The sequence below is a fragment of the Aulonocara sp. 'chitande type north' Nkhata Bay genome, linkage group LG5 (assembly GCF_057382095.1).
Source record: "Aulonocara sp. 'chitande type north' Nkhata Bay isolate Kocher_YH1m ecotype deep benthic linkage group LG5, A_spYH_male_GT1.1, whole genome shotgun sequence".
NCBI classification, from domain to species: Eukaryota; Metazoa; Chordata; class Actinopteri; order Cichliformes; family Cichlidae; genus Aulonocara; species Aulonocara sp. 'chitande type north' Nkhata Bay.
In genome coordinates, this window is record NC_141348.1 from 8,166,418 (window position 1) to 8,193,754 (window position 27,337).

The window sequence follows — 27,337 nt, forward strand, 5'->3', positions numbered from 1 at the left end:
TACAGTATATAGATTTCTTACATATCTCTTTTTAAAATGTAAGAATATATTCTACAGCTTTAATTATTCTAGAAACCTCCAGTGTCAGCACTGCAGATTATGTGATACTATATTATGTTTACTGCACTGACATATCACTATCATCACCAGTAATTATATCACAGTTAATAATACGCGCAAAATGCAGTACGAGTATTTTTTTTTAACTCTTCAGCTCTTTATGCTACTTATAAAATAAATAGTTAACTATAACTCAGCACGTCACTTTCACAGACACGTTAAATGTGGTTTGGGTTTTTTTCCGTCATTATTGTGTGTGTGTGTGTGTGTGTGTGTGTGTGTGTGTGTGTGTGTGTGTGTGTGTGTGTGTGTGTGTGTGTGTGACAAAGCGAGCGGACTGGTCCTCCTCTCTGCTCTGGCCGGCTGTGGGCGGTGCTTGCAGATCCTCTGCCTGGATTACCTTCCCGGGGAACTTCCATAGCTGACGACCTCTGGCGTCAAAACTTGGCCAAGAAATTCTTCTTTGCAATCCGACACTGCTGCCACGTAGCCCCAACTTCCTGGAGGGCCAGAGGTTTTCCAGGGGCATTTTTGTGTATTGTTTCCTGCTGCCAGAGGTGAGTCCATTTCTCTGTCCTACCCAAAAATATATAAATTCACAGCGGATTGCCCTGTGTGTGTGTGTGCGTGCGTGCCCACTGTGCTTGCTGAAATACAGTGGGAGGGATGAATAATGGAGCTACATTTCTCCACAACAGAAGAAGCTGGAGCGTTAAAATAGGCTGCAAGAGAGTTGTGAAGAGGAATTTTTACGGAATTTTGAATTTTACGTAAATATGGTGGCATTTACGTAACTATAAGTAAAAATGTTATTGAAGTGTTTTAAACAGGAAATGTTTTACTTTTTACTGTCATGGTTTTAAGTGTGAACCCCAGCCGTGCTACAGATTTCTAAACATCGTATTTAATTCCAGGTGGATTGCTATTATTATCATCATCATTATTATTATCATTATTTTTGCAATAATAGTCGGAAACAAATATAATAGTTGTATAACGTATTTACTATCGAAAAAGCACAGCAAATTTTGTAAAGAAACTTGTGAAATCATTCTACTTGCAGATTTTAAATATTTAAATATTTAATAAATTGAAAGATTAAATTAATCCACCTTTTACACAAAAAAGTTTGTCAAAAAAATTAATTGTTTTAAGAAAAGTGATGAAAAGTTACTCTGTTAAACTAGTCAGGTTATTCTCATAGAAGGCTCTTATACACCCTGGACTGACACTAGCACAAAAAGACAGACGACTCTGCCAACATACGTCAATTAAAGCGTTAAGTTGAATCGTTGTCTTTTGTATGTTAGTTATGAGCACTGTCCAAGTTATTGATCAGTGAATGAACTGTTGAATGACTCATCCACCAGTCAGGAAAGTCTGGATGTTTCGGTGACAGTTCAGTGTTCCAGCTAATGAATACTGAAGCTTGTCGGTGATAATTAATGTCTTCCAGAGTCAGTAAGCAGAGACACAAGTGCTTTTTAACTACAGTAGTGGTGTTCCTCTCCCTCTTGATATTTCAGAGCGACACATCAAATTCTCCACTGCCTTGTCACTGTCAGGTGACAGGATGTCTAGCAGAATTATACTTTGACGAGCTAACTGCTTTCTACACAGACATGTTTTATTTCATTCTTTTTATACCTTCTTTGCATGGACTCCCTAATGAAATCATTGTAATCAACAAAAGTGTTGTCATGGCAGCGGTGCTGCTACAGGCTCTGATGGGCTTCCTTTGATTTTCTGTCAGCAGGGCTTCCTGTTGGTGCCAGAGCAGGAGGACAGTACACGAAATGGAGATGATCTTTTTATTGTTTCCCATATACTCTACAGTGAATGTCTTCTGAAAGATGGATTTAGAGCTGCATGGTCTGGCTTAAATGTGCACATAACAAGACAGAAGCAATGAGTAAGTAATTTTATGTAAATCAGTTTACCACAATCAAATGCTGATTTTTACTGTGACATAAAGTAAATTGGTGTAAATATTGTGTGAAATGCATTAGTGTTGACTAATGTGATCCGCCAGTGCAAATGCTTGCTTGATTGTTCTAGCTGCTGATAGCTCACATTTCACACTGAAGCCCTGAATCTACATTCAGAACATGGTTATTGAACAGCACAACATCTTTAATTACTCAAAGGTGCAAAGGTGAAAATTAAATGACTATCAAGGGAAGACTGAACTCCAGCAGCTTACATCTTCATCTTTTTCTGCCTCATTTGCATTTCAATCAATAGATTCTGAACATCAGAGAACCACAGGCTGATCACAGTGACCAATGTGGCTCATTTATTAGGGTACTTTCTAAAGCTAAAATGCACCTGTTGTTCTAACGTGATCAGCAAGATGAAGTTGTAGTACCACTTGCTGATGATGTCAGGAGTTTAGTAAGTTGTAAACTAACTCCTGACATCTGAAGGATTTAAGGTTTTGTCCAAATAACATCATCTAAGTATGCATCAAACCAAGCTGTTTCAAGTTCCATCTTTATTTCTAGACGCTAACCCAACAAACACAAAGAAAAAGAATGTTTCCAATTCAGTTTACCACAAATAACATAAAATGAATGGATTCAAATCTTATAACCGTTCAGTAGTTTTCTTCTGTGTAATTCCTTACAACTGAGATTATTTGGGAGGCAGTACATTTTCTTTTATACTTTAAAAATTAACCATCTTAATTTTTCTTTCCTCACAGGTTGTCCTATCACGCCATTGGCCAGTGTGGTGTCTACTCTGGGCGGACTTGTCTTTGGTTATGAGCTGGGCATCATATCGGGTGCTTTACTGCAGCTCAAGGTTGATTTCAGGCTGTCATGCATTCAGCAGGAGGTGCTGGTCAGCTCCTTGCTGATAGGAGCCTTGCTGGCCTCGATCATTGGCGGCTGCTTAATTGACCGTCATGGCTCCAGGAACTCCATCCTCATCAGCAATGTCATGATCCTGACAGCCAGCCTGGTTCTGCTCATCAACTCATTCTTAGCACTGGTCATAGGAAGGATCACAATAGGCTTTGCCATGTCTGTATCCTCCATGTCCTGCTGCCTCTTTGTGTCTGAGGTAGTAAGTCCAGACCGCAGAGGTTTCCTGGTAACACTGTATGAGGCTGGGATTACTGTGGGCATCCTGTCAGCTTATGCCATTAACTATATCCTGTCTGGCTATAAAAGAGGGTGGAAGTGGATGTTTGGTCTAGCTGTGGTACCAACACTGGTACAGCTCATGTCCATCTGCTTACTCCCTTCCAGTAGTAAGGATTCTTTCAACCAGAGTCAGTGCTTTCAAAATGACAGCACTGAAGCCCAAGAAGCAGATGACTCAAAAGTGCAGTCTAGCAAGAGAAATAAGAAGGTTCAACGCAGCACTTTCTACTTGTTCAAGCGCCAGGACAATATGAGGACTCGGACTGTCATCGGGCTGGGATTAGTTCTCTTTCAGCAGTTCACAGGCCAGCCAAACGTACTGTTTTATGCCTCCACCATCTTCCACACAGTGGGATTTCAGAGTGACTCCTCAGCAGTGTTGGCATCAGTTGGGTTGGGGTTGGTCAAAGTGATTGCTACTCTGATATCCATGGCGTTTTCAGACAGAGTGGGCAGAAGGCCTCTGCTCATCGGAGGCTGCTCTGTCATGGCTCTGTGCCTAATAACCATCGGACTCTTCAGTGGACATTCGCAGGTGACCGCTATGAGACCTTGTAATGCTCAAAACATTGACGTTAACGAAACACGGGCACGTCACTCACCTATTGGCAATTACTCTGTTTTTGATACGTCTCTGGCTGGAAACCACTTTCTTTTTAAAAACACCACACAAGATAAAATCGGCCACATTTCTTTGGAACCCACTCCACAAACTTTTACTAAAGTCCACGGCAAAGTGATCAACTGGATCATCCTCCTGTGTATGATGGGTACTGTCAGTGCATACTCTGTTGGATTTGGACCAAGTGTGTAAATTTATTCAATATTATTTACTTTATAGATTTAAAGCTTAAATAATTTCTGTGTATTTGTCAAGCATAGCTTTACCTCCATTACAATTTTTACCTGTGGGTTATCATAACGTTTTTTGTTGTTTTTTTTTTGGATCAGTGACATGGCTCCTCCTGAGTGAAATATTTCCAGCTGCTGTTAAAGGAAGAGCATTCGCATTCACAAACTGCTTCAACTGGGCTGCAAATCTGCTGGTCACCTTCACCTTTTTGAATGTTATTGGTGAGTCTTGGAGTTTCAATAGCACTATAGGTTTTAAAGTAGCTAGATGTTTACCTTTAGTTTACCAGAAAAAAAATAAATGAATAAAAAAATCATAATAATTATAATAATAAAATGCTTCCAAAAAAAAAGTTCATTACATCTATTGATTTCATGATGCATGATAAATGGACTGCTCAGTCAAAGCGCTCTAAACTACATGCCACATTCACCCAGCCTCTGATTGATGCATCAGAGAGCAACTTGGGGTTAGTATCTTGCACAAGGATATTTGCAGAGTAGGGCCAGGGATTGAACCACCAGCCTTCCAATCAGTAGATGATCGGCTCTACCTCCTGCGCTACAGCCACCCACAAAAATGTGGAACGCTTCACGAATTTGCGTGTCATCCTTGCGCATCCTGGCCATCCGGTGAAACTGCTGGGAAGACAACGTTGGAGAAACGTTAACATTTTATGCTAAACTTCTCTGTATTGTATCCAATTTAGTGCGTACCCTAAAATAAAAGTACTGGATACAATAAAGTGTAATTACATTGTATTATGTGGTGAATATACATATGACCTCATATATAATGTACAAAAAGACAAGGATCCACTGTTGCAAACACATTAAATGCCTGAAAAAGCAACACGCTAACATTAACATTAACTGCTAACATTAAGCTACCAGTGGTGATCCCACCCTGACAAATGGCTCGACTTGCTAAGTCAGACTCATTACTGGTGGGAGTTGGACTCTGCCAGGGCTGTCCTTTGTTAACAGTTCTGTTTATAACTTGTATGTGAAGTGGCTTGGGATGAGAATTAGCATCTCCAAGTCTAAGACCATGGTCCTTAGCTTAAAAGCCACAGAGACGCAGTGTTTAGAAAAAATGCATCTCAACTGTTCCAATACTCCTGACACAGGAGGCAGTGGTTGTCCTTCTTTCCTGGATCGGTTGGCGCTTTCTTTAGGTGCCTTCCCAGGTTTAACAAATGTCCAGCAAGGATAACCACGTTTACTCAGGGCCTTCTTGATGTGATGTTCTTACATCATTAATGATCAAGGAACTGACCTCACAGCCCATTGTTCATTAGTAGTGCTGGTTTCAGTCATTGTGCAAAGGTACTGTTTATAAGAATGGCAAAACCTGCAGTCAGAAGACTGAAGAAGTCACTTGGATGAGTGACAAAACGTCTCTCCCACTGAAAACGCTACGTCCAGATGAACAGAATCAACCTTTTTGGGATTTACTTACCTGGATGATTGAGCATGCATCAAGATACCACTGTTATCATGGGTAGTATTTAAAGCAAGTTACTCTCTCATTCCCACCTCCAGTTTTTATCAGCTTTGCTTCTGGCTGTGGATAATACTCAAATACTACAATTATTTGTGCTTCTTGAGATGGGAATTTGTGATCGGTGTCATGCTGGCATATAAAAGTTGAAAGCTGCTTGAAAGCTTGTTAACTGTTAATTATGTGAAAATTCAGAGTGACTTGTTTATAACTGAATGGAAACAAGTCTGAAAGTGTGAAATATGGAGAATTATACTTTTTGTTTCTCCTTTTTTTAAAAGTACGATAGCTATAATGTTGACTTTTAAATGAACCCAACCTTGACCCTAAAAGTTCAGCATGAAATGTAATGAGCTGGATCTCCTGTGCAGAAGGACAATTTACATGAAGTTAATGGTATACCAAAATAAAAGCTCTCCAGTTTGAAGTTAAATGCGTTGCACAAAATAGTTTAATATTTTTTTGATAATGAATAACCAAAAAATGCAAAATATAAAATCTATAAATGCAGATTTTTTTTAAAAGCTCAAAGTTTAACAGTTAAGATTACTTGTTTGATTTAAAATCCACTGTTGTGATTTACAGAAGCAAATTTGTTTTTCTTTATTTATTTTCATTATTCAAAACGTATGGCCCTAATTGTATGTCATTGACCTAGAACCCAACACACAAAGTAAAAACATATCAAGACCCACAGTGTAAATATGTTTTTGAACATGGTAGCAAAAAGAAATGTGTTTTAATTCTGCAGATATGATTGGCCTGTCAGGGATGTTTCTTGTGTATGGGCTGACTGCTGTGGCAGCTGCAGTGTTCTTCTACTTCATGCTACCAGAGACAAAAGGGAAGACTCTGGAGGAAATAGACAAGGAGCTGCGTTTAAACAGGTATGATCTGCAGTCTATTCACCTGATCAAATACAGAGTCCCGAGTGATGCAATGTGAGGCCTCCACTGTTGTTTTGCAGGTTTTACCACCATCTGGAGTGCTGTGGCTTCATCAGCAGCAGAAATACCTCCTCACAATACCAGAGAGTGCACTGTCAGGTTTGCACATCGGGGTGAACCAAAAAGATAATGAACTGTTTAGGAAGACATCACCTCAAACAGCTGACCTGAAATCTTTAGTCAAAATAAAAATCGACAGTTAGCGTGTGCCTAAGTTCATGAGGGTTGAACATGAATGATATAGGACTTTGTAACATGTCTTTGAGTTTAACTGGGTGACATGAGCTTGTTTTTTTCTTTACCACTGTGGGCTTATTGGATTTCTTTGTTAAGAGAACTTAACAGGTCAACATCTTTCCAGCTCTTGCTTTAAAACAAACAAACAAACAACCTTTGTCACATACACATTCATACAGAGTACAACATGTAGTGAAATGCTTGTGTCCGAGCTGCAGACAGGCTGTAGACATAGCCGCGCCATTCCAGGACTTGGCTTTAGCATTGGGGGGGGGGGGGGGGGGGGGGGGTGTCTAGCCAGGACCCTTACTGGATACCAGGTGGGGAAAACGAACTTGCGACTCTCACTCCAAAGGTGTCTAGACTTACCACTACATTATCCAGATGCAGGGGATAGTGGGGATGAGAGGGGACTGTCAAACAAAAGGTTTGCTTGTTTACCTCAAAATATCAACTTTAAGATGTTAAGTCTTCGGAAAATGTGGAGGACGGCAAATTTTTTTGGGCTTTTGTTTTCATAGATTTTACAGCTTGTCCTACTGAATAAATCTTTCATACTACACCAAAATAACTGTTTTCCCACCATCTACAACAGAAGCGTGTGTGTGTGTGTGTGTGTGTGGAGGGGGGGGTTATATTCTATCACAACTGGGCCTATAAGCGGACCCATCCTTATGGTAGACTTTTTTAATGGAAAAAGGAAAATTAATGGCAGGAAAAACAACTGTGTTCCATCCATGTGAACAGGCTTCAAATTCTTGATATTGTGCAACATCTGAAGAAAAGCATCCACTTCAACTGGACACAAAGATTTGTTTTTGCACAGAGAGGTAGTAGATTTTAACCACTAGTAGAAACGGCATCCTAGTCATTGTTGCTGTAGGACAGAGTTGTACACACTGAACTCGAGATGGCAACACCTTTCAAAACTGAAGTTGCACTTTGGGATACACAAATATTTCTTTTCCATATTTATATTTTCAGTGTTCATTTAGCATCAGTGCATCTTTCTTAAACTCTTAATTTAGAGCATTTGTGGCAAGACATCCAGATGTTGCATTTGTAGCAGCCCAAGTCTGTGTAATCATGACAGACATGAATCAGACAGATTTACCTGATAAATAAAACACATGTTTATTTACACAAATATTCTCAAATACTAGTCTTCTACATAAGGACAGAAAAATATATACAGTGATGTAGGGATTTAAACTGCTCCATTGTCGGGTCAATGTATACATGTTTTGATTTATTTGCATTTTCAGGTTTTGAAATGGAAAAAAGGCGTATGTACAGCAGGATCTAAAACTTGCACTTCCAAACTCTGGCACTAAAACATTACGGGAAACCATCTTTCAAATGCTATTATACTCCACTGCTTCCCTCAACGTGTTGGTGAAAGCCAACAAACTGCATGACTCTTCAAAAACGTCACTCACTATACATGAGAGGTGAACTTTTCTCTAACAGTCACCAGCAGGTAGGGCTGTCTCAGTGAAAGGATTATACCTGCCCTACGCAATGCAACATTAATCTTAATTTACTTTACTTACTCTGGATTTTAAGGGGTGCATTTCCCTCATTTAAGCACACTCCTTTTCAAATAAATGGGAGTCTATCCCATTTTGCTTTCATTTCTGGTTGCACTTGCGTCTCAATTCCGTTTCATTTGTGGAGAGGCACGTGAAGAGAGTTGATGACAGCCCCTCATCTTGTTCTTCAGCTCCATAAAAAGTTCAGCAGAGGAACATAGAGGGCCAACAATGTTCCTCCTCTGATTGTGACGTGATTACACAAATACAAATCCTCGCATGTGGCTTTAAAGCACAAAGGTGTTCCAAAAAAAGAAAAAGAAAAAAAAGAAGATATACATCACTGTACTTCATTTTGTTGGTATTGTGACAGCCCTACCAGCAAATGACAATGTCCTATGTTTTCATTTCATTCACTACACATATCACACTGTCCACTCTGTGAGCAACTCCTACTAGCTTCCCACTGGAGGGGAAGGAAAAAAAAGCAATTGGTCAGCCTCTTCTTCCAAACAACTTGAGTAAACTTTGGTTAGATCTTGAAGTATTTCAAGGAACTGGAAAGCAGCACATTTAGAGAAACCATTTCTTTGAGAACCTGAATGACCCTTACCTGGCTTCTTAAAAGATCGCACAACAACACTTGAGTCGAACAGACACCTTGATGGTAGAGAACTTTTATCCAGCAGTCCACAATGTTTTGGATTAGAGAAAATAAAAAACAAAATAAAGGAGGATGACGTGACAGGGAGTCACATAGCAAAAGAAGTCGAGTGATCTTGTTTGGTAAGAAAGGCAAGACAAAGCTACTCGGGCAGAGAAAGTGTTGAAGTGTCATTGTGTTTACATACACCTGGGGTACAGAACAGCACCAAAATACTGTGATCTGGAGGGTGTTTCAACTCTCCTGGGGAGGTCAGATGGGTGTTCTCATTAGGTTGTGTGTTTGACGCTGCTCAGTAGTAAACTATATATATCCTCTTGGTCCTGACAGCCAGCATCTCCCTTTACCTTCTGCTGATATTCTTATTGACCAGTGCCTTCTCTCGCCAAACTAAAACACACAGTGGGGAGGAATGACCATTGCTTAGTCTCACCACCCAAAACATACTTGGGGGCAAAATGAAAAAAATACCAGATAAACAACATTCATTTCATATGTCATGTTAACACTCTCATTCACAGGAGGGAAAACAGCTCTTTTTTGTAAGATAACTGCTGCCTCCAGCTGCTGAAGCGTAGTCACACAGAGTTAAGTTGGATATGGTGACGGCTGGCAGAGAACTGCTAAGACACCCCTCCCCCATCCTGACTGGGTGGTGGTGAAAGTGGGAGATTGATAACACAGGGAGGGGTGGGGGTGTTTTTAGTGTGAATCTGGGTGAGGGTGTCACTGTGGGGCGCCAGCAGCAGCGGGCACCGGGGTGCTCAGGGCATTGGTGGCAGCAGATAGGACAGGTGAGCCAGTGAGAGGCCCCAGGGCAGTAGAGGCTGGCAAGGCAGAGATACCTGAGAGAGAGAAGCCAGATGAGACCATCAGGACAGTCGAGCACTCTGAATATTAGCATTTCTACCTCAGAGCTGACAGAAATTTTTCAACAGTTTAAAATTCGCATGGGAATCGATAAGAATTAACCAATTCCATTATCGATTCTGATTGGGTGCTCATTGACCCGCTTGAAGAGTCACCACCATCGCATTGCATATCAAAGGCTACGTTCACACTGCAGGTCTTAAAGCTCAATTCCGATTTTTTGATCAAATCCGATTTTTTTTGTCTGCGTGTTCACACTACAAATAAAATGCAACAGCAAACGCGCTCTAGTGTGAACGCTCAAAGCGCCCGCATGCGCAAAAGAAGACGTCACGCACAACGCGCTCAGTTTAGACCCAGAGCAAACAGTATGTTTGACTGATGGCTCTTAATATGAAGACTTGTTTCGGACTTTACGTTTCCCAATTTTGCTTTAAGTTATAAAGCTATTTTGTTATTTACATTTGGCCTAATAATGATCCTTACTGCTGTTTTAGAGGAGCGGTGCTTCAAAGGATAGCTGCAGATTTCTGTCAGAATCTGCAGATTATACAGTACAAATAAAATGTTCACGTTTCTCCAACGTTGTCTTCCAAACAGTTTCACTGACATCTACACTGGATGACCAGGAAGCGTTCACGATGTCTTCTCCGGCGCTGATAATCGGCGTCTGTCTTGTGTCAGTGACGTAAAAGACGGATTTAATGCGACATGACCGTTCAAACAGCAGTCGCTTTCTAAAACATCAGATATGTATCGGATTGAGTACCACATATGACAGTGACCCAGGTCGGATTTAAAAATATCGGATTTGTGCCGTTCACACTGTCACACCATGATCGGATATGAGTTGCATAGGGTCAAAAAAGTCGGATTTGATGCGCTTTCGCCTGCAGTGTGAACGTAGCCAAAGACATTTGTGCAAATTAACTGAATGCTGTGTGGCCAAATGTGTTGCATGTTGGAGGTATCAGCTTTGGGGTCATTATTTTAAAAAAGTAATGTATTACACATTACACAGAACAGTTCTGCAGTACAGTTCTTACTCCCAGGAGAAAGGGTTTTTTTCTGTAAAATAACATGAAATGTATTATCTCACAATTACCTTTTAATAATATAAACCTATGGGTTACAGTCCCACACAGCAACACAAATCCCTATCCTAATAAGACAGAGATGATATTTCTCTTAGTATTTATGTGTGAACATAAAGCCAACAGCACAAAGCAAAGATTAAAACCCAGCCCACAGTAATTCTACTTTAGACATATGATACAGAAGCTGCAGCCTGACTGCTCATCACTTTGCTGAAGTTCAGGGTCTGGCTGCTGGGCTGGGGTCAGCATTCACTCAGCTTTGGGTTCTTGACTAGCTGTGGCTAGCATGCTGCGTGTGCAGCTGCTTACAAAGAGTCACAGTTGTGTTAATGGGATAATGTAGTTGTTTCTTTCCTGGAAACAATTTAAAATTTACCACTGCACTCTGATCCTTTTGTGCAATAGAAATAAAAGTGATGCCCATATCTATGCTGTAGACTGCACTACTAGTTTCCTCCTCCAGCACACAAACTGCCCAACTGCAAGTGAAACCAGTAAGCAAAGCAGGCAGCTTTATCAATTCCAAGGATTTGAACTACTGGTTCTGTACAAGAAGAAATAAATCCATAATTTAATGCAATCACACTGTGTGTGACCAAAGGTAAACCAGGAAGTAATATTACGAATCTGAAGTAAATTTTTACTTTAGGACAACAGTGGATATCCTTAATATGGCCGTCCCAGGTACACACCTCCCTTTTTAATAATAATAATAATAATAATAATAATAATAATAATAGATTGCATTTATATAGCGCTTTTCGGGGCCCTCAAAGCGCTTTTCAATGCCACTATTCATTCACTCTCACATTCACACACTGGTGGAGGCAGCTACAGTTGTAGCCACAGCTGCTCTGGGGCAGACTGACAGAAGCGAGGCTGCCATATCGCGCCATCGGCCCCTCTGGCCAACACCAGTAGGCGGCAGGTGAAGTGTCTCGCCCAAGGACACAACGACAGACCGAGACTGTCCGAGCCGGGGCTCGAACCGGCAACCTTCCAGTTACAAGACGAACTGCCAACTCTTTGAGCCACGACCGCCCCATTACATGACAGTAAACTGACATCCAGATTTTTGACATGCATCTTAATGAAGCTAATGCATAATAACTCTGCCATATTAGTTGAGGAAAATGTAAACCTAAAGCACAAGGATGCACAAACCCATAAGTTTTGTTTTTTTAAAGAGAAACTTGGATGGATTTAAAGGCATGGGGATTTAAATTGTAGGCCGGTATACTATCAGTATAAGTGCGCGTTCTCACCAGTTATCATGTTTGCTGTGCTAACAGCAGGGTTCCCACTGGGTAGGTTGGCTGATCCGGTCACACGAGACTGATCTTTCCCAATAGGGACTGTAGAAACAATAAATAAATTACTTCTTGTCATGGCAACCTTCATTTTATTGTTAGCAGAAAAAATAAATAACCATAGATAGACACAGAGGTGATGGTGAGGACTTACAGAAGTATGGGTGATCCATGGCCTCGCGGGCAGTGAGTCTGGCCTGGTGGTCGTAGCGCAGCAGTTTGTCTAGGAAATCCAGAGCCTCGGGGCTGACCAGGTGCTGGTTCTCACTATGGACAAATCGCTCCCACCGCTTACGAGAATGCCTATTTTGGGGTGGGGGGGATTAGTGCCTTGTGTTTGTATTCGTTTACAAAACAGTAAACACTTTAGATCACAGTGGGCCAAAATTCAAAACTGGAACAAAGTCGCAGGCTAACATTAATATTTATTGAAAAAAAATATAAGAATCAATCTTTTCTTATTGACTCAAACAAGTTTTGCTGAAAAGTGGCCCACGGGCCAGAGTTTGACACTCATGCTTTAGATTATCCCATTACAAATTTCTGTAACATTTTGTGGCCACCAAAATGGGTATACACACATGAATGAGTAATAAGATGGGAGTGGAGAAGATATACTCAGTGGATCATCAGTCACCCAGGAGCTAAAACTCTTCTTTTGAACTGTGATATTTAACTTAAAATGTGCAACATAAATACAATTTTATTCACATTGATTCTTTGTATTGCTCTGTTCTCTTGTGGATATTTAAATGAGTTCAGTCTTTGTGGAGTTTGGTTGTGTTTGTTTCTGACTGGAATATCACAAACCATGAAGAAATTCCAATTTGACCCATCTTAGATTTACCTGACCAGGGTTTTAATAGTTTTGCAATTTTCATTAGTTTTTATTTTTATTTAGTTTTGACTTCAGATTTTCAATTTTATATCAGTTTTAATTAGTTTTTACCAATTGTTTGCTAGTTTAGTTTAGTTTTTATTTTTTGAAAATCCTTAGTTTCAGTTTAGTTTTGATTAGTTTCTGTTATAGTTTTAGTTGTATTTGCAATAATTAAGTGTAACAAAATCCCAGTTTCATCATATCAGTCATTCTCTTCTGCTTATTCTTGGGTATGTTGCTATTCCAGCTACCATACCCTGCACCCTGGACAGGTCGCCTGTCTGTCGCAGGGCTAACACGCAGAGACAGACAACTCACATTCCCACCTATGGGTTCTTTAAATAAATAAATAAATACATAAATAAATAAATAAATAAATAAAGGCAGATGAACAACCACTGATACCAGGCAACTATAAAATTTATATCTTGGCCCCAATGAGACTATTAACTCTTGCAGCACCGGGTGTTCGTAATTTTGGTTCAAGTGAATTGATAAACTTTGTGAAGGCAATTGACTCACACAGTTATGTAGATATCCCAGTCCTGTTGTCTCGGGATGCATCACGCTGCCTGCCTGGGGTTAGTTTCTGTTTCTGGGGATGAGGGTTGAGTGTGCTCCCTTACCTTCTCAAGGTAAGCTAGGTTAGCCTTCTTGTGTGAGCTTTTCAAGTGCATTTTAAGGTTTGTGGGATTTTTTTCCCTTTAGAAATGTCCCTCATAATTTGTCTCTTTCCACTACAAGACACTTGCTTTATCCAAAACACAGTCATATTCAAAGTAATCCCAAATTGGACTCTGGCGCTTTCTCCCGACTTTTCCTGACATGATTCTGCGCGTGGACGGAGCGGCAACACAGACGACTCGACTAACGTGCTGCCACCTGCTGGCATAATTAGACAGCAAGAAAAAAATCTGGAAACTAAACTTCATTTTCACCCTTGACTATTGTATGACACACACACATCAATGAAAACTAAACACATTTTTGCTATAATTTCAGTTAATTTTAGTTAGTTTTGTGAACACTCATTACAGTTTTAGTTAGTTTTCCTTTTTTGTTTTTATTTTTATTTCCGTTAACGAAAATGTTTTTTTACTTCTAGTTTTCGTTATTTCGTTAGTTTTCGTTAACGATAATAACCATGTACCTGACAACATGACCACCCCCCCCACCGCAGGTGTATTTGCTAACAATAATTCAGCTGAACCTAGTACCTGCCAAGAATGTCATTGAAGCGAGGTTCCAGCTCAATGTTGTATTTGTCTATGTAGTCGTAGAGGTCTTCTGTCCCCAGCACCTTGGCTATTCTCACCAACTGCAGGAGAACATGCAACAGTCATTTAGAAATCATCAATCACACACATGCACTATAATAAAATCTATTTCCCAGCTGTTTACAGAAAACATCTAGACACTTAGTAGATCAAAACCCTATTAAACAAAGCTCACGGTAATATCTATAAATCCTGCTGGGAATTAATTTAATAGTCGTTTAAAAAAAGAAAAAAAAGAAAAAGAAACTACAGTAGTTGACTAGTTTGAAGGACAGAAAACATCAACAGCCAAAATAAATATTCTGTGTATACTTTATGTGCGTTATAAAACTCATCATCTTTAAAATTAACAAGTACAGGGAAACACAATAATAGCTTAGATTTATTCACCTGGTCATAATTGTCATGACCATGAAAGAAAGGTTCCTTTCTGAAGATCATGGATGCCAGCATACAGCCCAAGCTCCACATATCGAGGCTGTAGTCATACATCTGAATACAGAATACAGTGGAAGAGCCAATGATGAGGAAAGATGAGAGAAGATGACTGAAACACTACTCGCTGAAATCTGTTACAAAGTCTATTTATTTACCTTACAATATAAAGCACCTTGAGGTGACTTGATATGATTTGGCACTATATAAATAAAACTAAACTGATTTGACTTAAAATACAGCCTAGCAAAAGGAACAAGACTGTAATTTTGGACACAACAGGTTCATTCAGTGACTGACAAAGACTCAAAATTCAGTATCCACAGTACAAAGACCTCCAACTGCACTCCAGAAAAACGCTAAAGCACACGCTACTACCTCACTGCCATACCTGATAGTCCACCAAAAGTTCGGGTCCTTTAAAGTAGCGAGATGCAACTCTGACATTGTACTCCTGTCCTGGATGGTAAAACTCAGCCAGACCCCAGTCAATAAGACGCAGCTACAAAGAAATTAAGCGATTAGCACTCAGAACCAGGGTACGTACTAAGTACAAGTAAAGTAAGTGGAAATTAAAATATTGTGCTTCAACCTGTGAATGCAGTAGAGGGACTGTGAAGAATAGGAATCCACACAGAGAGGCAAACAGAAAAGCACAACAGCAATGACAATGAACTTTATCATGTTGTTACATTGCAGAAGCAACATTATCTCTCACCCACCTTACGGTGCTCATGATCTATCATCACATTATGTGGCTTCACATCTCTATGCATTATTCCCATGCTATGGCAGTAATCCAGAGCCTACAAACAATACCAAAGGGACTTTGTTAAATACTGTAAGTTTTTCTTCCCAAGATTTCCAAAAGAGCTAGAGATAATTAGTTGATTCTCCCTTCAGGAAAATGCTGATAACAAAATGAATTCAAGTATAAAAAGCCAAAGAAAAACACAGTCAAAGAACATTTTCCAGGGAATTAGTGTCTTGTGAAAGGTCTTCATCTAAACATGTATCACAACGTTCTGAGTTTGACACATCATAGAGTGAGCTGGAGGACTCACCTTGAGGATCTCATACATGTAGAATCGAATATCATAGTCCGTCAGGGTCTGGTATAGTTGCTGAATACCAAAAATAAAATCATTAGCCTTTTAATGGTAAAGTCCTACAGCTAAATGACAGCACCCATGTGTCACACAGAAGGAGCACTGTGCCAGTGATTGAGGATAGAACCAGAAGACTGTTGACTTTCTGGCACCGAAGACATAGCACTGGACTATCCTATTCCTCCATCACATACACACACGTGTATGGTAAAACAACGAGTATGCCAAGAAAGGAGGGTGAAATATATTACAATAAAATGCGCGACAGAATAAAAATCATAGTGTGTTCCTACCTTGAAGTCTGTGTTGTTAACATGTTCAAAGACTAAGGCAGGTGTTCGGGACTGCAAGAGAGACATTTCGTGTACTTTATTTTTCGTTTGCAGTTTCATACAAAATCCAAACAATTGAAGAAGAAGAAGAAGAAGAAGAAGAAGAAGAAGAAGAAGAAGCAAAGAAAAAGCACTAAATCTATCTCTGTACAAGCCAAGCAGACAGCCACACTGTGAGCCTTACATTTTGTTTTAATATAAAACATCAAAAGTCTAATCAAACTGTGGTCTCTCTCACCATAGGCTGCACAACCATATCCACAAATAATGCTAATCACAGTGTGAATCAGAGCTACCAACTTTCACTATTAAATCTTTGATGCTCTATTAAAATCAGTTTCTATTTAAGTAGAAATAACCATGAAAGATATTCTCCACTCTCACCCAGGGAGATGAGTTCTGGAGATTTCTACCCTCTGCTTTTTGGACACATTTTTTTTTAACTGGTCGCAGAAGGTTTGTCCAAAAATAAATAAAATAGGTACTCAGAAACCACATGTTACAATAGGGTAGATATTTCATAAACAGGGTACTTCTGCTCTTGACTTCTAAAATTCTAAATCAGAAATCTTAATCTGTATTTGTTTAAATCTTGAATGACCATGATGGCTCAGACACAATGTGTTGCTCCACTGCTTGGACAGAGCCCTCACTACATTTTATTACTATAAAACTGCTTACATGTATCTATCTAGCCGTGGTTATTTAAGTACTTACAGACACAAATTTCCCAAGTGTAACCAATAAGCTGGCACAAGTGGTAGGTTCAATGTGCTATTGGTACAATGACACCATCCCAAAATTTAATGCATCTTTTTTTCTGAATAACACATTATGTAATCAGAAAAAAGAAAACGCAAATAAAATATAATTTCTGCTGTACTTGTGAACAAGACCTTAAATGTTCTTCATTAATAACTATGATACTTACTACAGGGTCTTTCACTATATCAATTAGAGAGATTATGTTAGGACCTCCACGCAGGTTCTCCAGAATCTTAATTTCACGCTTTATTTTCTTTTTCTTTACAGGCTAAAGGATAAACGAAGAAAAAGAGTTAGGATGCATAATGACTTCATGAGATATAAAAGTAAGCCTTTGTACAGCTTTACCTTGAGTATCTTCACCACAACCTTCTCGTTATTGGTGATGTTGATTGCCTCAAAGACTTCACTGTACTTGCCACGTCCTAACTTCCGCACTAACTGAAAATCATCCTGGTTTCTGTAAAATACAGTAATTTTGCAACCAAATATCAGTTACGAACATTTCTCAACTAGCATGTGTAAATTTGTCTAGAAGTCAAAATATTTACCCCCATTCAACCACATGGGACTCATAGTCCCAGTACTCCCTTGGCCGGTGAGTGTTGACCTCTGTGTACACTCGGGCCCGGCTTGGCACGGGTCCTGACATGTCCGACAGCTTGGCGGATATGATGGGGAAATCTTACTGCAGCGGATGACAGCCAGAGGGATGGAGGCTGGGGGGGAGGAAGAGGGGGTGGGGGAGGGAGGTAGGGGTGAGGGGGTAGATCCCACAAGGGAATGGGGTTGGGGGGGGTTTTGCCTGAGGATGGGGGGAGGGGCCACCAGGGGCAAGGTGGGAAAGCTGACAAAAAATGATTGGAACAGAAAATTAATGATCAAAGAAACCTGGTTTAAGGTATCTGGTTAAGATAACATACGCTAGCCTGTTTCAGTTCAAGGTTAAAGGAGCTAGTAAACACAAACAGAAGTGATTAATTAGTCAAATGGTTTTGGCCAAACCCTAAGAGAGAACATGACATCAACAGGTGGATTACCTGCGATGTGCGATAACTGTGATCAGTATTGCGATAACGATATGACTTCTGATAAAATAAATAGCAAAAAATAAATAAATACATAATTTCCGTTTTACTGCAACAGTTTTATTTAAAGAAAGCTGCTGTATTAGCAGTGTAACAACAAAGTGCACTTTAACATTGAAACATTGCCCCCATAAAAGATTTTCTGAGGCTTGAATTCTGAAAGACATCCTTCCCGATCTCTATAATTAGTTTTAAATAAACATAACTTAAATTATACTGCAAATGATCTCAGTGCAGTTGTTCATCATTTTACCACTCACCAAGTAGTTATGTCTAGAAAATACACAGTCTCTAGACACCGTGTTTTCAGTTCAAAGTCTTCGGTGAGGAAGTGCACTGTGAAACTCATATATGGTTCCGTTGTATGACTTGACCATAGGTCTGTAGTGCTTGCGTAGTTTTCAGCTTGGCTTAGTTCAAACATGACGGTCTTGCGGCATGTTTCGTACATTTGTGGAATGGCAAACTGGTGAAGCCCTCCCTGCTAACTGTATTTATAGGCATCATGTCTTTAGCCAAAAAAAATGTGTAATGGCCTCTGTTATTTCTTTGTACTGCTTCGACGTTTTCTCATAAGGAGTTCCACTTGAAAAACTCTGATACAGAGACGGCTGTTGGACTGCGGTGCTCTTTGTCTTAACATTAGCAACCTTTGTTTGGCTAGCCCTGTCTTTCTGGAACTCTTCAAACAGTTCTCTGTGATTGTATTGAAGATGATGGTGGAGATTAGTTGTGTTTCCTCTGGTGGTTGCCACGAGTGTCCGGCAAGTTTTGCAGAGTACCTGTGTTTGGTAAAGGTCGTGTTTATTAAATCCAAAGTACCTCCAAATAAGCGAGGTACTATTTTTTTTTAGCCACGAGTTCATAAGTCAGTAGCGCTTTCGTCATGCGTCTCACTCTCAGATGACAGAAACCCAGTAGTCAGTCGAATAGGTACTAGGTGAAAAGGGCTATTAATCCCAAATAGGGCAGGGCAATATGGCCAAAAATATTTATCACAATATATATTTGAAAATTTGCGATAACAATATAACTGACAGTATAATTGACGCAAGACAAAATACTTTACAACTCCACAACTTCATTAGTGCAAAAAAGAAAAAAAAAAATCCATCAATGTATTTTCACTTAAACACACAGCTGTTTTTATGTGCATTAAAGTTATATAAAAATTTAACAGTGCAAATGAAAATTCTTTGCTGACAGTTTAACCAAAAGGCATTTACAGTGGAAATTGGCCAACATATCCTGAGCATAACCATGTATAATATCCACAAAACTTAAAGAGGTTATACACACACAATACGGTAACATTATGTTGAGCCACAGTACGTATCACTCCACGAGGTTCCTGACTACGGTAGCCGTAATTCTCCGACAATCCATCAAGCGGTGCAGCTTATATATAGCATATCATAGCTTATCAAAGTCGTACTAAAACATTTTTTGACAGATTTTTGGATCGGATCAGTAATAACGACGGTCCGGTTGCACGCGCTTTGGTGTGTATCTGACGGACGAAAGCCAAACCAGTTCCACACCACTGAAGTTGCACCATGCACCAAGTTAGCACATGATTCTCCTTATGGGGACCTGATATGTTTAATATGCTGCTGAGAATATAGCCCAGAAGAAGCGTATAGTATAGCTTTTATTTTGGAAAGAGCCATTTCTCTGTGATAAACTCTCTTTTCCAAAGATGAGTGATTTCTCGATCAGATAATTTTTTTATTACTTTGTTGTTTCAGCAACATTAAATTTAAAAACTGTACTTTTGAGTTAAAATATATATTTATAATTTTAATAAATGACAAATTAAAAAAGGCATGAACATTTTTTTGTATCGAAAAAAAATATCAAAACCGTGACACCAAAGTATCGAACCGAACCGAATTTTGTGTATCGTTATATAGCGATATATTCTTTTCTCCTGTATAACGTATTTTACACACTATAAGGCACACTTACCATCTTTTAATTTTCTCAAAAATCGACAGTGTGCCTTATGTATGACTTCTGGTTGTGCTTACTGACCTCGAACCGATATTATGTGGTACACAGCGCGCAGATATCTGTCAAAAATTTTTTAGTATGACTTTGGTAAGCTATGAAGGCGCACCGCTGCCGTAGTCAGGAGCCCTGCGCACTAATCTGGGTCCAAAACGCCATCCACGTCAGGTCCCAAAGTCAAAAGGAACACTGCGGCATCACTGAGAGTTAAAAACTGTCTAAATTCTTTCATCTGTAATAAAATGATCAGCGTTCTGCTCTACCAGGTGTAACAATTAAGTTTAACATCCAGGCATCCATGAAAACAGAATTTATTAAATTTAAAGTTAGAAGTTAGCAGGAAGTTAGCTCGCTATTTACCAACTAAACACGATATGCCATGTTATGACTGAGAGATTTCTGAAAAAATTCAAACGTACAGCTCTGCTATCACTTCCAACATAAAAGAAGACAGAAAAATAAACAGCAGTGACGTTCGTAGGGTTACTGAAGTTGGGCTAGCTGCTATATAATGATCTCCTACGTGATCGCTAGCAAAACATCTATGTTAGCATAACATTAGCACAGTGAAGCTGAAAGATGAACATTAACTTTTTTCCACTCGATAAAAGTTAACGTGAGGGTTTCTGGTGGTTAGGTAACAAATGCAATCGCATGGCAGGATGCTGTAAACGGACCAAACTTCAGTCAGGAGAACAACTGAGAAAAGGTTAGTCATTAATAAACTGCAACAACATGGGAATAGAGCAGCTGCGAGAGAATTCAGCATTAATAAATCAATGGTATGGAAGTGGAGGAAGCACAGTTTTTGTCTTTCCCCATATTCCAAAAGTGCTTCGTCTTAGGGCTGCGCGATATGACCAAAATCTCATATCCCGATATAAGAATTCTATCGTCCAGATAACGATATAAATCACAAAAATGTAAAATTTTCTGTAAATTCTGTGAATCTTGGGCAGCTCGTCTTGCGGGAAGTGTTTCCAGCTGCACGTCATGTGTCAAGTGTTTTAACCGATGCATGAAACGATACATTTTTAGACGTAAGTTGTAAAGGCCGCAGTTTTCTTTGTGAGTATTTATTACACGGCGTGCTGCGGGGAAAAGCCTGTTCTAACGTTTGAGTCTAAGGTTTATTTTTTAGCACCTGGCGGCTCTTTTTTGCTTCTCATCCGTAAATAATCTGCTCTTTCACGTGATTCAGTTTATTTTGAAAAGTCTCAACAGGATCTTGGGCTTTATTGTGAAAGGTTTATGTGGAACATAAGCAAGCGGACACGCGATGGTTTTACTGTCGTTGTTGCTAACCACAACGCATAAAAACAGGTGCTTGTCTGTCCGTAGTGTGGTTATATTAAATATAAGAGAAAGAGAGAATTTTAAGAAATTAATATAACCACTACAGTGACCATCAAAACAATGAAAAAATATTGCCGTAAACAGTTTATTTTGCGACACCACGAAACAAACAATAGCTAAAATGAAACGATAGACGTTTTTATATCGTCATCCGATATATATCGTTATATCGAACAGCCCTACTTCATCTCTTTGCTATTTCTGTTGCCCGGCATAATTTGCAGATGTTGTATGCAGCCGCTGCAATGCTTTCGACCAAAACAGGTGCGGCTTGATGACACCATCAACATGCGCTATTGTGGTAGAGTGGTATAGTAAAAATCTCTACCGTTGGCCAAATTTCTATTGTTTCTACCGTATACCGTTTATACCACCCACCCCTACTCGCTAGTTTCCACATAAACATGCTATAGCATATTCTGACAGGGAGGTTTCGGGTGGGGGGGGGGGGGGAGGGGGAAGCTCTGCTATCACTTCCAACTAGGGCTGCCACGATTAGTCGACTAGTCACGATTATGTCGACTATTAAAATCGTCGACGACTGATTTAATAGTCGACGCATCGTTTGAAGCTTTGTAAGATCACAAAGGACGCAGGAATGAGTAGTAGGATTTAAGAGTGTAATAACGGACTGAAACAGAAGATGGCAGCACTGCATGTACAAGGATGCCAGCTGCCGTTAAACCCCGAAGAAGAAGAAGCTGTGTCCCAGAATTCATAGCGCAGCCCAGCGCAGTTGTCAACAATGGTGGCAGCTAGTTAGTTTTAACTTTACTCTTATTATTCTTTCTGGGTCACAAAATAAACGTTTAACATATTTTCAGGCGAGAATGTAGCTGTGTAAACTTCAAATATCTGCTCAGTTTATCAAGACACCACGTATTTTCAAAAGCGCTCCGATGTTTTCGGAGACGTCTGTTACCTACTAGCTCGTTAGCTAGGCGGGGGCAAGGCTAACTAGAGCCGTGAGAACACCGGACTCCCGGCAAATCGTTTTCAAACCCACCGCCGTCTTTCGCTAGTCAGGTTAAACATATATATAAGTCACTTAGATAACTTAAAAATGTTATTGTTTGGCTTTCTTTAGTATTTTATTTGTTCCTGAGTAAATCGGTTTGGCTGAGATTAAAGTTATAGTTTTTGCACAGCTAAAACTGTCAAGCAGACAGCTGATTGTCAGAAGTGTGAGACGCTGGAGAATATACTCCGGTGTCCTGTTATATTTTAGATAGCAAGGAGTTTATTAAACTTCACCGAAACAATCTGCAAATTTCATTAAAAATTAATAAACTACCATCTTGTCTTTATTTTTAGTTAGCACAAACACTTCAAGCTGTAAGCTAATGATAGTTATATAAGACCAGATGCTTCTGGTGCAATAAGCTGTACGCTGTACGTCCAATGGATGATGATCTGATTAGTCGACTAATCGCAAAAATAATCGGTGACTAGTCGACTATCAAAATAATCGTTTGTGGCAGCCCTACTTCCAACATAAACGAAGACAGAAAACTAAACAGCAGTGACTTTTGTAATTTGCAGATAATATTGCTTGCAGCCGCTGCAATGCTTTCGACCAAAACAGGTGCAGCTTGATGACACCATCAACATGCGCTATCGCGGTAGAGCGGTGTAGTCAAAATCTCTACAATTGGCCAAATTCATATCGTTTCTACCATATACCATTTATACCGCCCACCCCTACTTCATGGGATGGGTTTCTATGGTCAAACAGCTTCACCCAAGCTTTACATCACCAAGCACAATGTAAATTATTGGAGACAGCGCTGTAAAGCATTAAGCTGGACATGGAGTGACAAATCACACTTCCCTGTTTGGCAATCCAATGGACAAGTCTAGGGTTGGTGGTTGCCAGAATTGTCCCGCACTGTGCCGAATGTGAAATTCGTTGGAGGGGAATTATGATGTGGGGTTGTTTTTCACGAGTCCATTAGTTCCAGTGAAAGAAACTGTTAACACTTTAGTATAAAAAGACATTTTTAAAAATTTCATGCTCCCAACTTTATGGGAACAGTTTGGAGATGGCCTATTCCTGTTCCAACATGACTGCACACTAGTGCACACAGTCCATAAAGACATGGATGAGTTAAGTTGGTGTAGAAGAAGTTGACTGGCCTCAAACTTTACCAGCACTTCATGTCCAACATCAGTGTCTGACCTCACAAATGCACTTCTGGAACAATGGTCACAAATTCTCATAAACAGTGCTAAACTTGTGAAAACCTTTTCCATTAGAGTTGAAACCATAATAATAATAATAATGGGATATCACTCAAGGTCTTACGCATGTCAGGCAAACAAGTAAAAGCAACATAATGTATATAACGCCAACTGGATGTTATCACTTCAGCTTATGACCCTTCGTTTTGACTGATAGGTTGCTCACCATTGGGGATTAAAAAAACCGTTAGCTCTCTCTTTCACACGTGATTGACACAGTCTTCCACATAGGGTAAATACAAAAACATCCCGAATGTACCTTTCCGCATATATTCCTAAATTTAACTTAACTTTAAGAAATGAATCGTCCCTCACTTATAATCAACGAAGAATCATGCACCGGGGACCTTTTTTCAGATGAACCGGTGATAAACTCGTGGGTTCAATAGAAATCCCGCTAACTTTAGCTAGATGGAGGAGTTAAGTAGTCCTCTAGCACATTTAAGTATTGCCAAATTGAATTAACCTTTTGCACAAGGCTCGCATACCACCTTTCACCGAAAACCGCAACACTAGATATAACGGTAACGTGGACTAGAGTCATGTTATCTTTCAATTAGATAATTTGCGTACTCGTTTGAATTCGACATTCGGTAAGTCAAATGTAATGCGGTGGATATTGTGTTTATCGATAGTTCAAGCACTTGATCTAGTTCGTTAAATCCAAGACCGGTACTGCTTTCTGTGTATTGAGGTTTCGTTAACTTATGGGCTCTGGGCAGGCCCTGTCTAATAGCCTGCTAACCTTATCATGGCTAACATTAGATTCCAACAGAAAAGCTGTTTTTGCTAAATCAACAGTGAACACAAAATTTGGCTGGTATTTACCCCCTTGATCAGTTCTAGGACCGAAATGCTTCCAAATAATGAGGGCTTCTGCAAACTAAGAGTCCTCGCCTCCCTCCTTCACCGGTGCGCCCGTGCCAGTGTATGATTTCTGCTGTATCAGAGACAATATGGCTGACCACCACCTACATCCTACGTCCCAGACATTTTCTACGGGGGCACTCGAGGGACAAACTTGTAGAAAGTTGCAAAACCATAGACTGTAGTACTGGAGACTCGTTAAACAATTATTAAGATATTCTGGATTGTATTTTTAAACCAAGGTAGTATATTTTTGTACACAAAGAAAACACGACTGAAAGACGTTATTGTCCTTATATTTTCTAACTGTCCTGTATTTCACAAGGAATGCTTGCTGCCTCTTGGCTTAAAGAAACAAGCCAAGAGTCAGCGTGTTCCACAAAATATCCCATCGTCAGTAACTCTCTTCAGGCTCAAGCTTGCGTATTGGGTGTTAGTGTGACAGATAAAAACTGAAAATACGAGAAGGAGAAGAAACATTAAACTAAAATGAACTTACAGAAGCATATTTTTATTGTTTTCTTGGCTGAAAGGTGTGTCAATTTCTTTGGTCCAATTATCTGAGGCTTGTTTCTAATGAATACTTAAATATCAAAGGTGTTTCTACAAGCAGCTGAATCATGGTGTGCACTTAGTCATTCACAAAACTGCACAGAGTGCTGTTAAAACCTCTTTTTCACATGACTGTAAATGCATGAAGCCGGAAGAGAGCTTGTTGGAATAATATGGTATGCTTTGAGGTCCTTGAGGAAACTTCAAAACTATGCTAGCTGTGTCTAAAAGGGGGCGCCCCAACATTAAGAAACATGCATGCTGTTCTTCAGCCTGTCTCCTTAGTGGAAAGGAGTAGTGGAAACATAATATAATGTATACCACACAGCTGTGCATCAGGATTCTTACACAGTGTTGGCTTCTTTTTGGAGCTCACTGGTTTATTGCAGTCTTTGCAATGATTTCATAAATTAGGCCAAAACGACTTTCAAATAATTGTGTTTTGAATAATGATTTATGCACATGTGGTTTTTAACCACGAAATTTTACATTTTTAAAGCAAACAGAATTTTTGCTCTCTTATCTCTTACTGAAAAAATAAATATCTTCAAATATATTTTTAAAATATGTGCCTTTAAAATGTTAAATATTCTAATATTATATTATATTATAAATAATAACTATTATTTTGAAGTTGGAGTGCTGAGAATTTAGTCTGTTTTGTATGTTTTAAAAACATTTTAGATCGACTTTATTAAAAATAAAGACCTCAAAGTGCGCAAACTAGCATTAAAATTTTTTTTGTTTGTCTTAATTTTTGATCTTTCAAACCTTAGTATTGGATCACAACAAACTATTACAAATCTGTGTATACATGTTTGGAGGTGGAGGAGAGGTTCTGTTGCAGTTCCTTGTGCATTAAAATGGTTGTATTCAGTTTCATTGTTGTGTTGGAAAAATCGTCTCCTGACAAAGTCTCGAGCTGGAAGTCATCTTTTCATCCAGTATAATCTGGTTCACCTTGTGCATCCCCTCTCAGCACACTTTTGTTTTGTTTTTTGCATGGCATCCTTCTGTCTCTTGCACGGTCTTAGCATGTCAAAAGCACTTACTTTCAAATTTTCCAAATCAAAAAGTCATGTTCTTTACTTTCATATAATCTCCCTTTTATATTATACAATCTAGCATTTCTGAAACTTCCTTATGATCAGGATCTTTAATAGCTTCTTAATATTCTAAAATGGAAATAGGATTCAGTCATCATATCGCACATCAGCAATTTTAATCAAAAATAGTATAAAAACATTTAACAGGAACATTTGGTTAATGTAACTTGTTTATATTCCCAAATACCCTGCTTATCAGATAAGTGAGATGTTTAAAACAGCAGGAGCCTATTTTTGCTTTGTTCTCTGAGAGGTAGTTGGAGTAGAAGATGACATATTCATTTCTGATGGCGCACAGCGTGCAGGTCATGGAGGTTGTTAGGGGCAGTAGGTTTCTGTCAGTGAGACTATTCATTGTGCTCTTTGGGGAAACTGATTGAGGATATCCTCCAAACAATTGCTGTGGATGTTGAAATTGGTTCAAAAGTTTTCCAAGGTATATTCTTCCTCCCATCCATCTCCGAGATTCAGGAGGCTCCAAGCAGCGAACAATTGTATTTATTGGGTCCAAGCTCATTCTTCATGTCTAGTTAAAATGTAGACTTGCATGCTTCCTTACATCTAGGATACATTTTCCTATGTGATGTCACAACTTAATATATGTTGCTTTGTGTGTGGGGATTTGTCGGTGTCGAGTGGACAGTTATCGCTTAAAAATATCTACACAAGCACACTACCTTTAATTACTCTGTGGTGACACAGAGGGTCAAAGGGAAGTGCACAGTAGAGTTTGATTATATGTCACAAAAGAGAATGGGAATTTATTTACCCAGGAAAAATCTGTTTTACTTATCTAGTAAGGGTTAGATATATAAATATTTAGGGAGCATGATTCTTTTAAAAGCAAAGGAGTCATCAAACAAAGCCAAAAAAGAGAAAACACAATAGCATATGAAATCTTTAGGGACCATTACAGGCATCAGGTTACTGCGGAAGTCAGCCTCTTTCCTCCTTCAGAGCTTTCTGTGCAGATATGTTGTTGCATTATTTTGACAGGGGAGAAATCAGGCCACAAATTAGTCACCTTTCACCTCTAAATCAAGGACCACCGCCCTAAGGCTGAGACAGAGCACCAGGAGCAGCAGCCAAACTCGGAG

At 39.4% G+C, this 27,337-nt stretch overlaps 2 protein-coding genes, 1 non-coding gene and 1 pseudogene across 4 annotated transcripts; 1 reads left to right on the forward strand and 3 right to left on the reverse strand.

Moving 5' to 3' along the window:
• The first annotated feature begins 476 nt into the window (after window positions 1–476).
• slc2a10 (solute carrier family 2 member 10) lies at window positions 477–7,017 on the forward strand. The gene is made up of 6 exons (XM_086291148.1): window positions 477–617; window positions 1,817–1,972; window positions 2,765–4,015; window positions 4,161–4,283; window positions 6,317–6,452; window positions 6,533–7,017. Exons 2-6 carry the CDS (start codon window positions 1,930–1,932, stop codon window positions 6,627–6,629), a joined length of 1,650 nt encoding a protein of 549 aa, XP_086147274.1. The 5' UTR covers window positions 477–617; window positions 1,817–1,929; the 3' UTR covers window positions 6,630–7,017.
• Window positions 4,638–4,792, reverse strand: LOC147329808 (U6 spliceosomal RNA; annotated as a pseudogene).
• Window positions 7,018–9,429: 2,412 nt separating the features above from the next.
• Window positions 9,430–24,706, reverse strand: csnk2a4 (casein kinase 2, alpha 4 polypeptide). Of its 2 annotated transcripts, XM_086291149.1 has the most exons (14): window positions 24,544–24,706; window positions 17,572–17,867; window positions 17,369–17,480; window positions 17,187–17,288; window positions 16,973–17,029; window positions 16,217–16,267; window positions 15,879–15,938; window positions 15,537–15,620; window positions 15,206–15,316; window positions 14,770–14,871; window positions 14,320–14,420; window positions 12,377–12,525; window positions 12,178–12,267; window positions 9,430–9,790 (listed from the first exon to the last, which is right to left on the reverse strand). In XM_086291149.1, exons 2-14 carry the CDS (start codon window positions 17,670–17,672, stop codon window positions 9,672–9,674), a joined length of 1,239 nt encoding a protein of 412 aa, XP_086147275.1. In that variant the 5' UTR covers window positions 17,673–17,867; window positions 24,544–24,706; the 3' UTR covers window positions 9,430–9,671. The 2 variants fall into 2 exon arrangements, with proteins under 2 accessions (XP_086147275.1, XP_086147276.1); XM_086291150.1 differs by lacking the exon at window positions 16,973–17,029 and having other exon boundaries at window positions 24,544–24,704.
• LOC147329810 (small nucleolar RNA SNORA57) lies at window positions 16,024–16,160 on the reverse strand. The gene has a single exon (XR_015129314.1). It is a non-coding gene; the product is annotated as a small nucleolar RNA SNORA57 (small nucleolar RNA).
• Window positions 24,707–27,337: the final 2,631 nt, after the last annotated feature.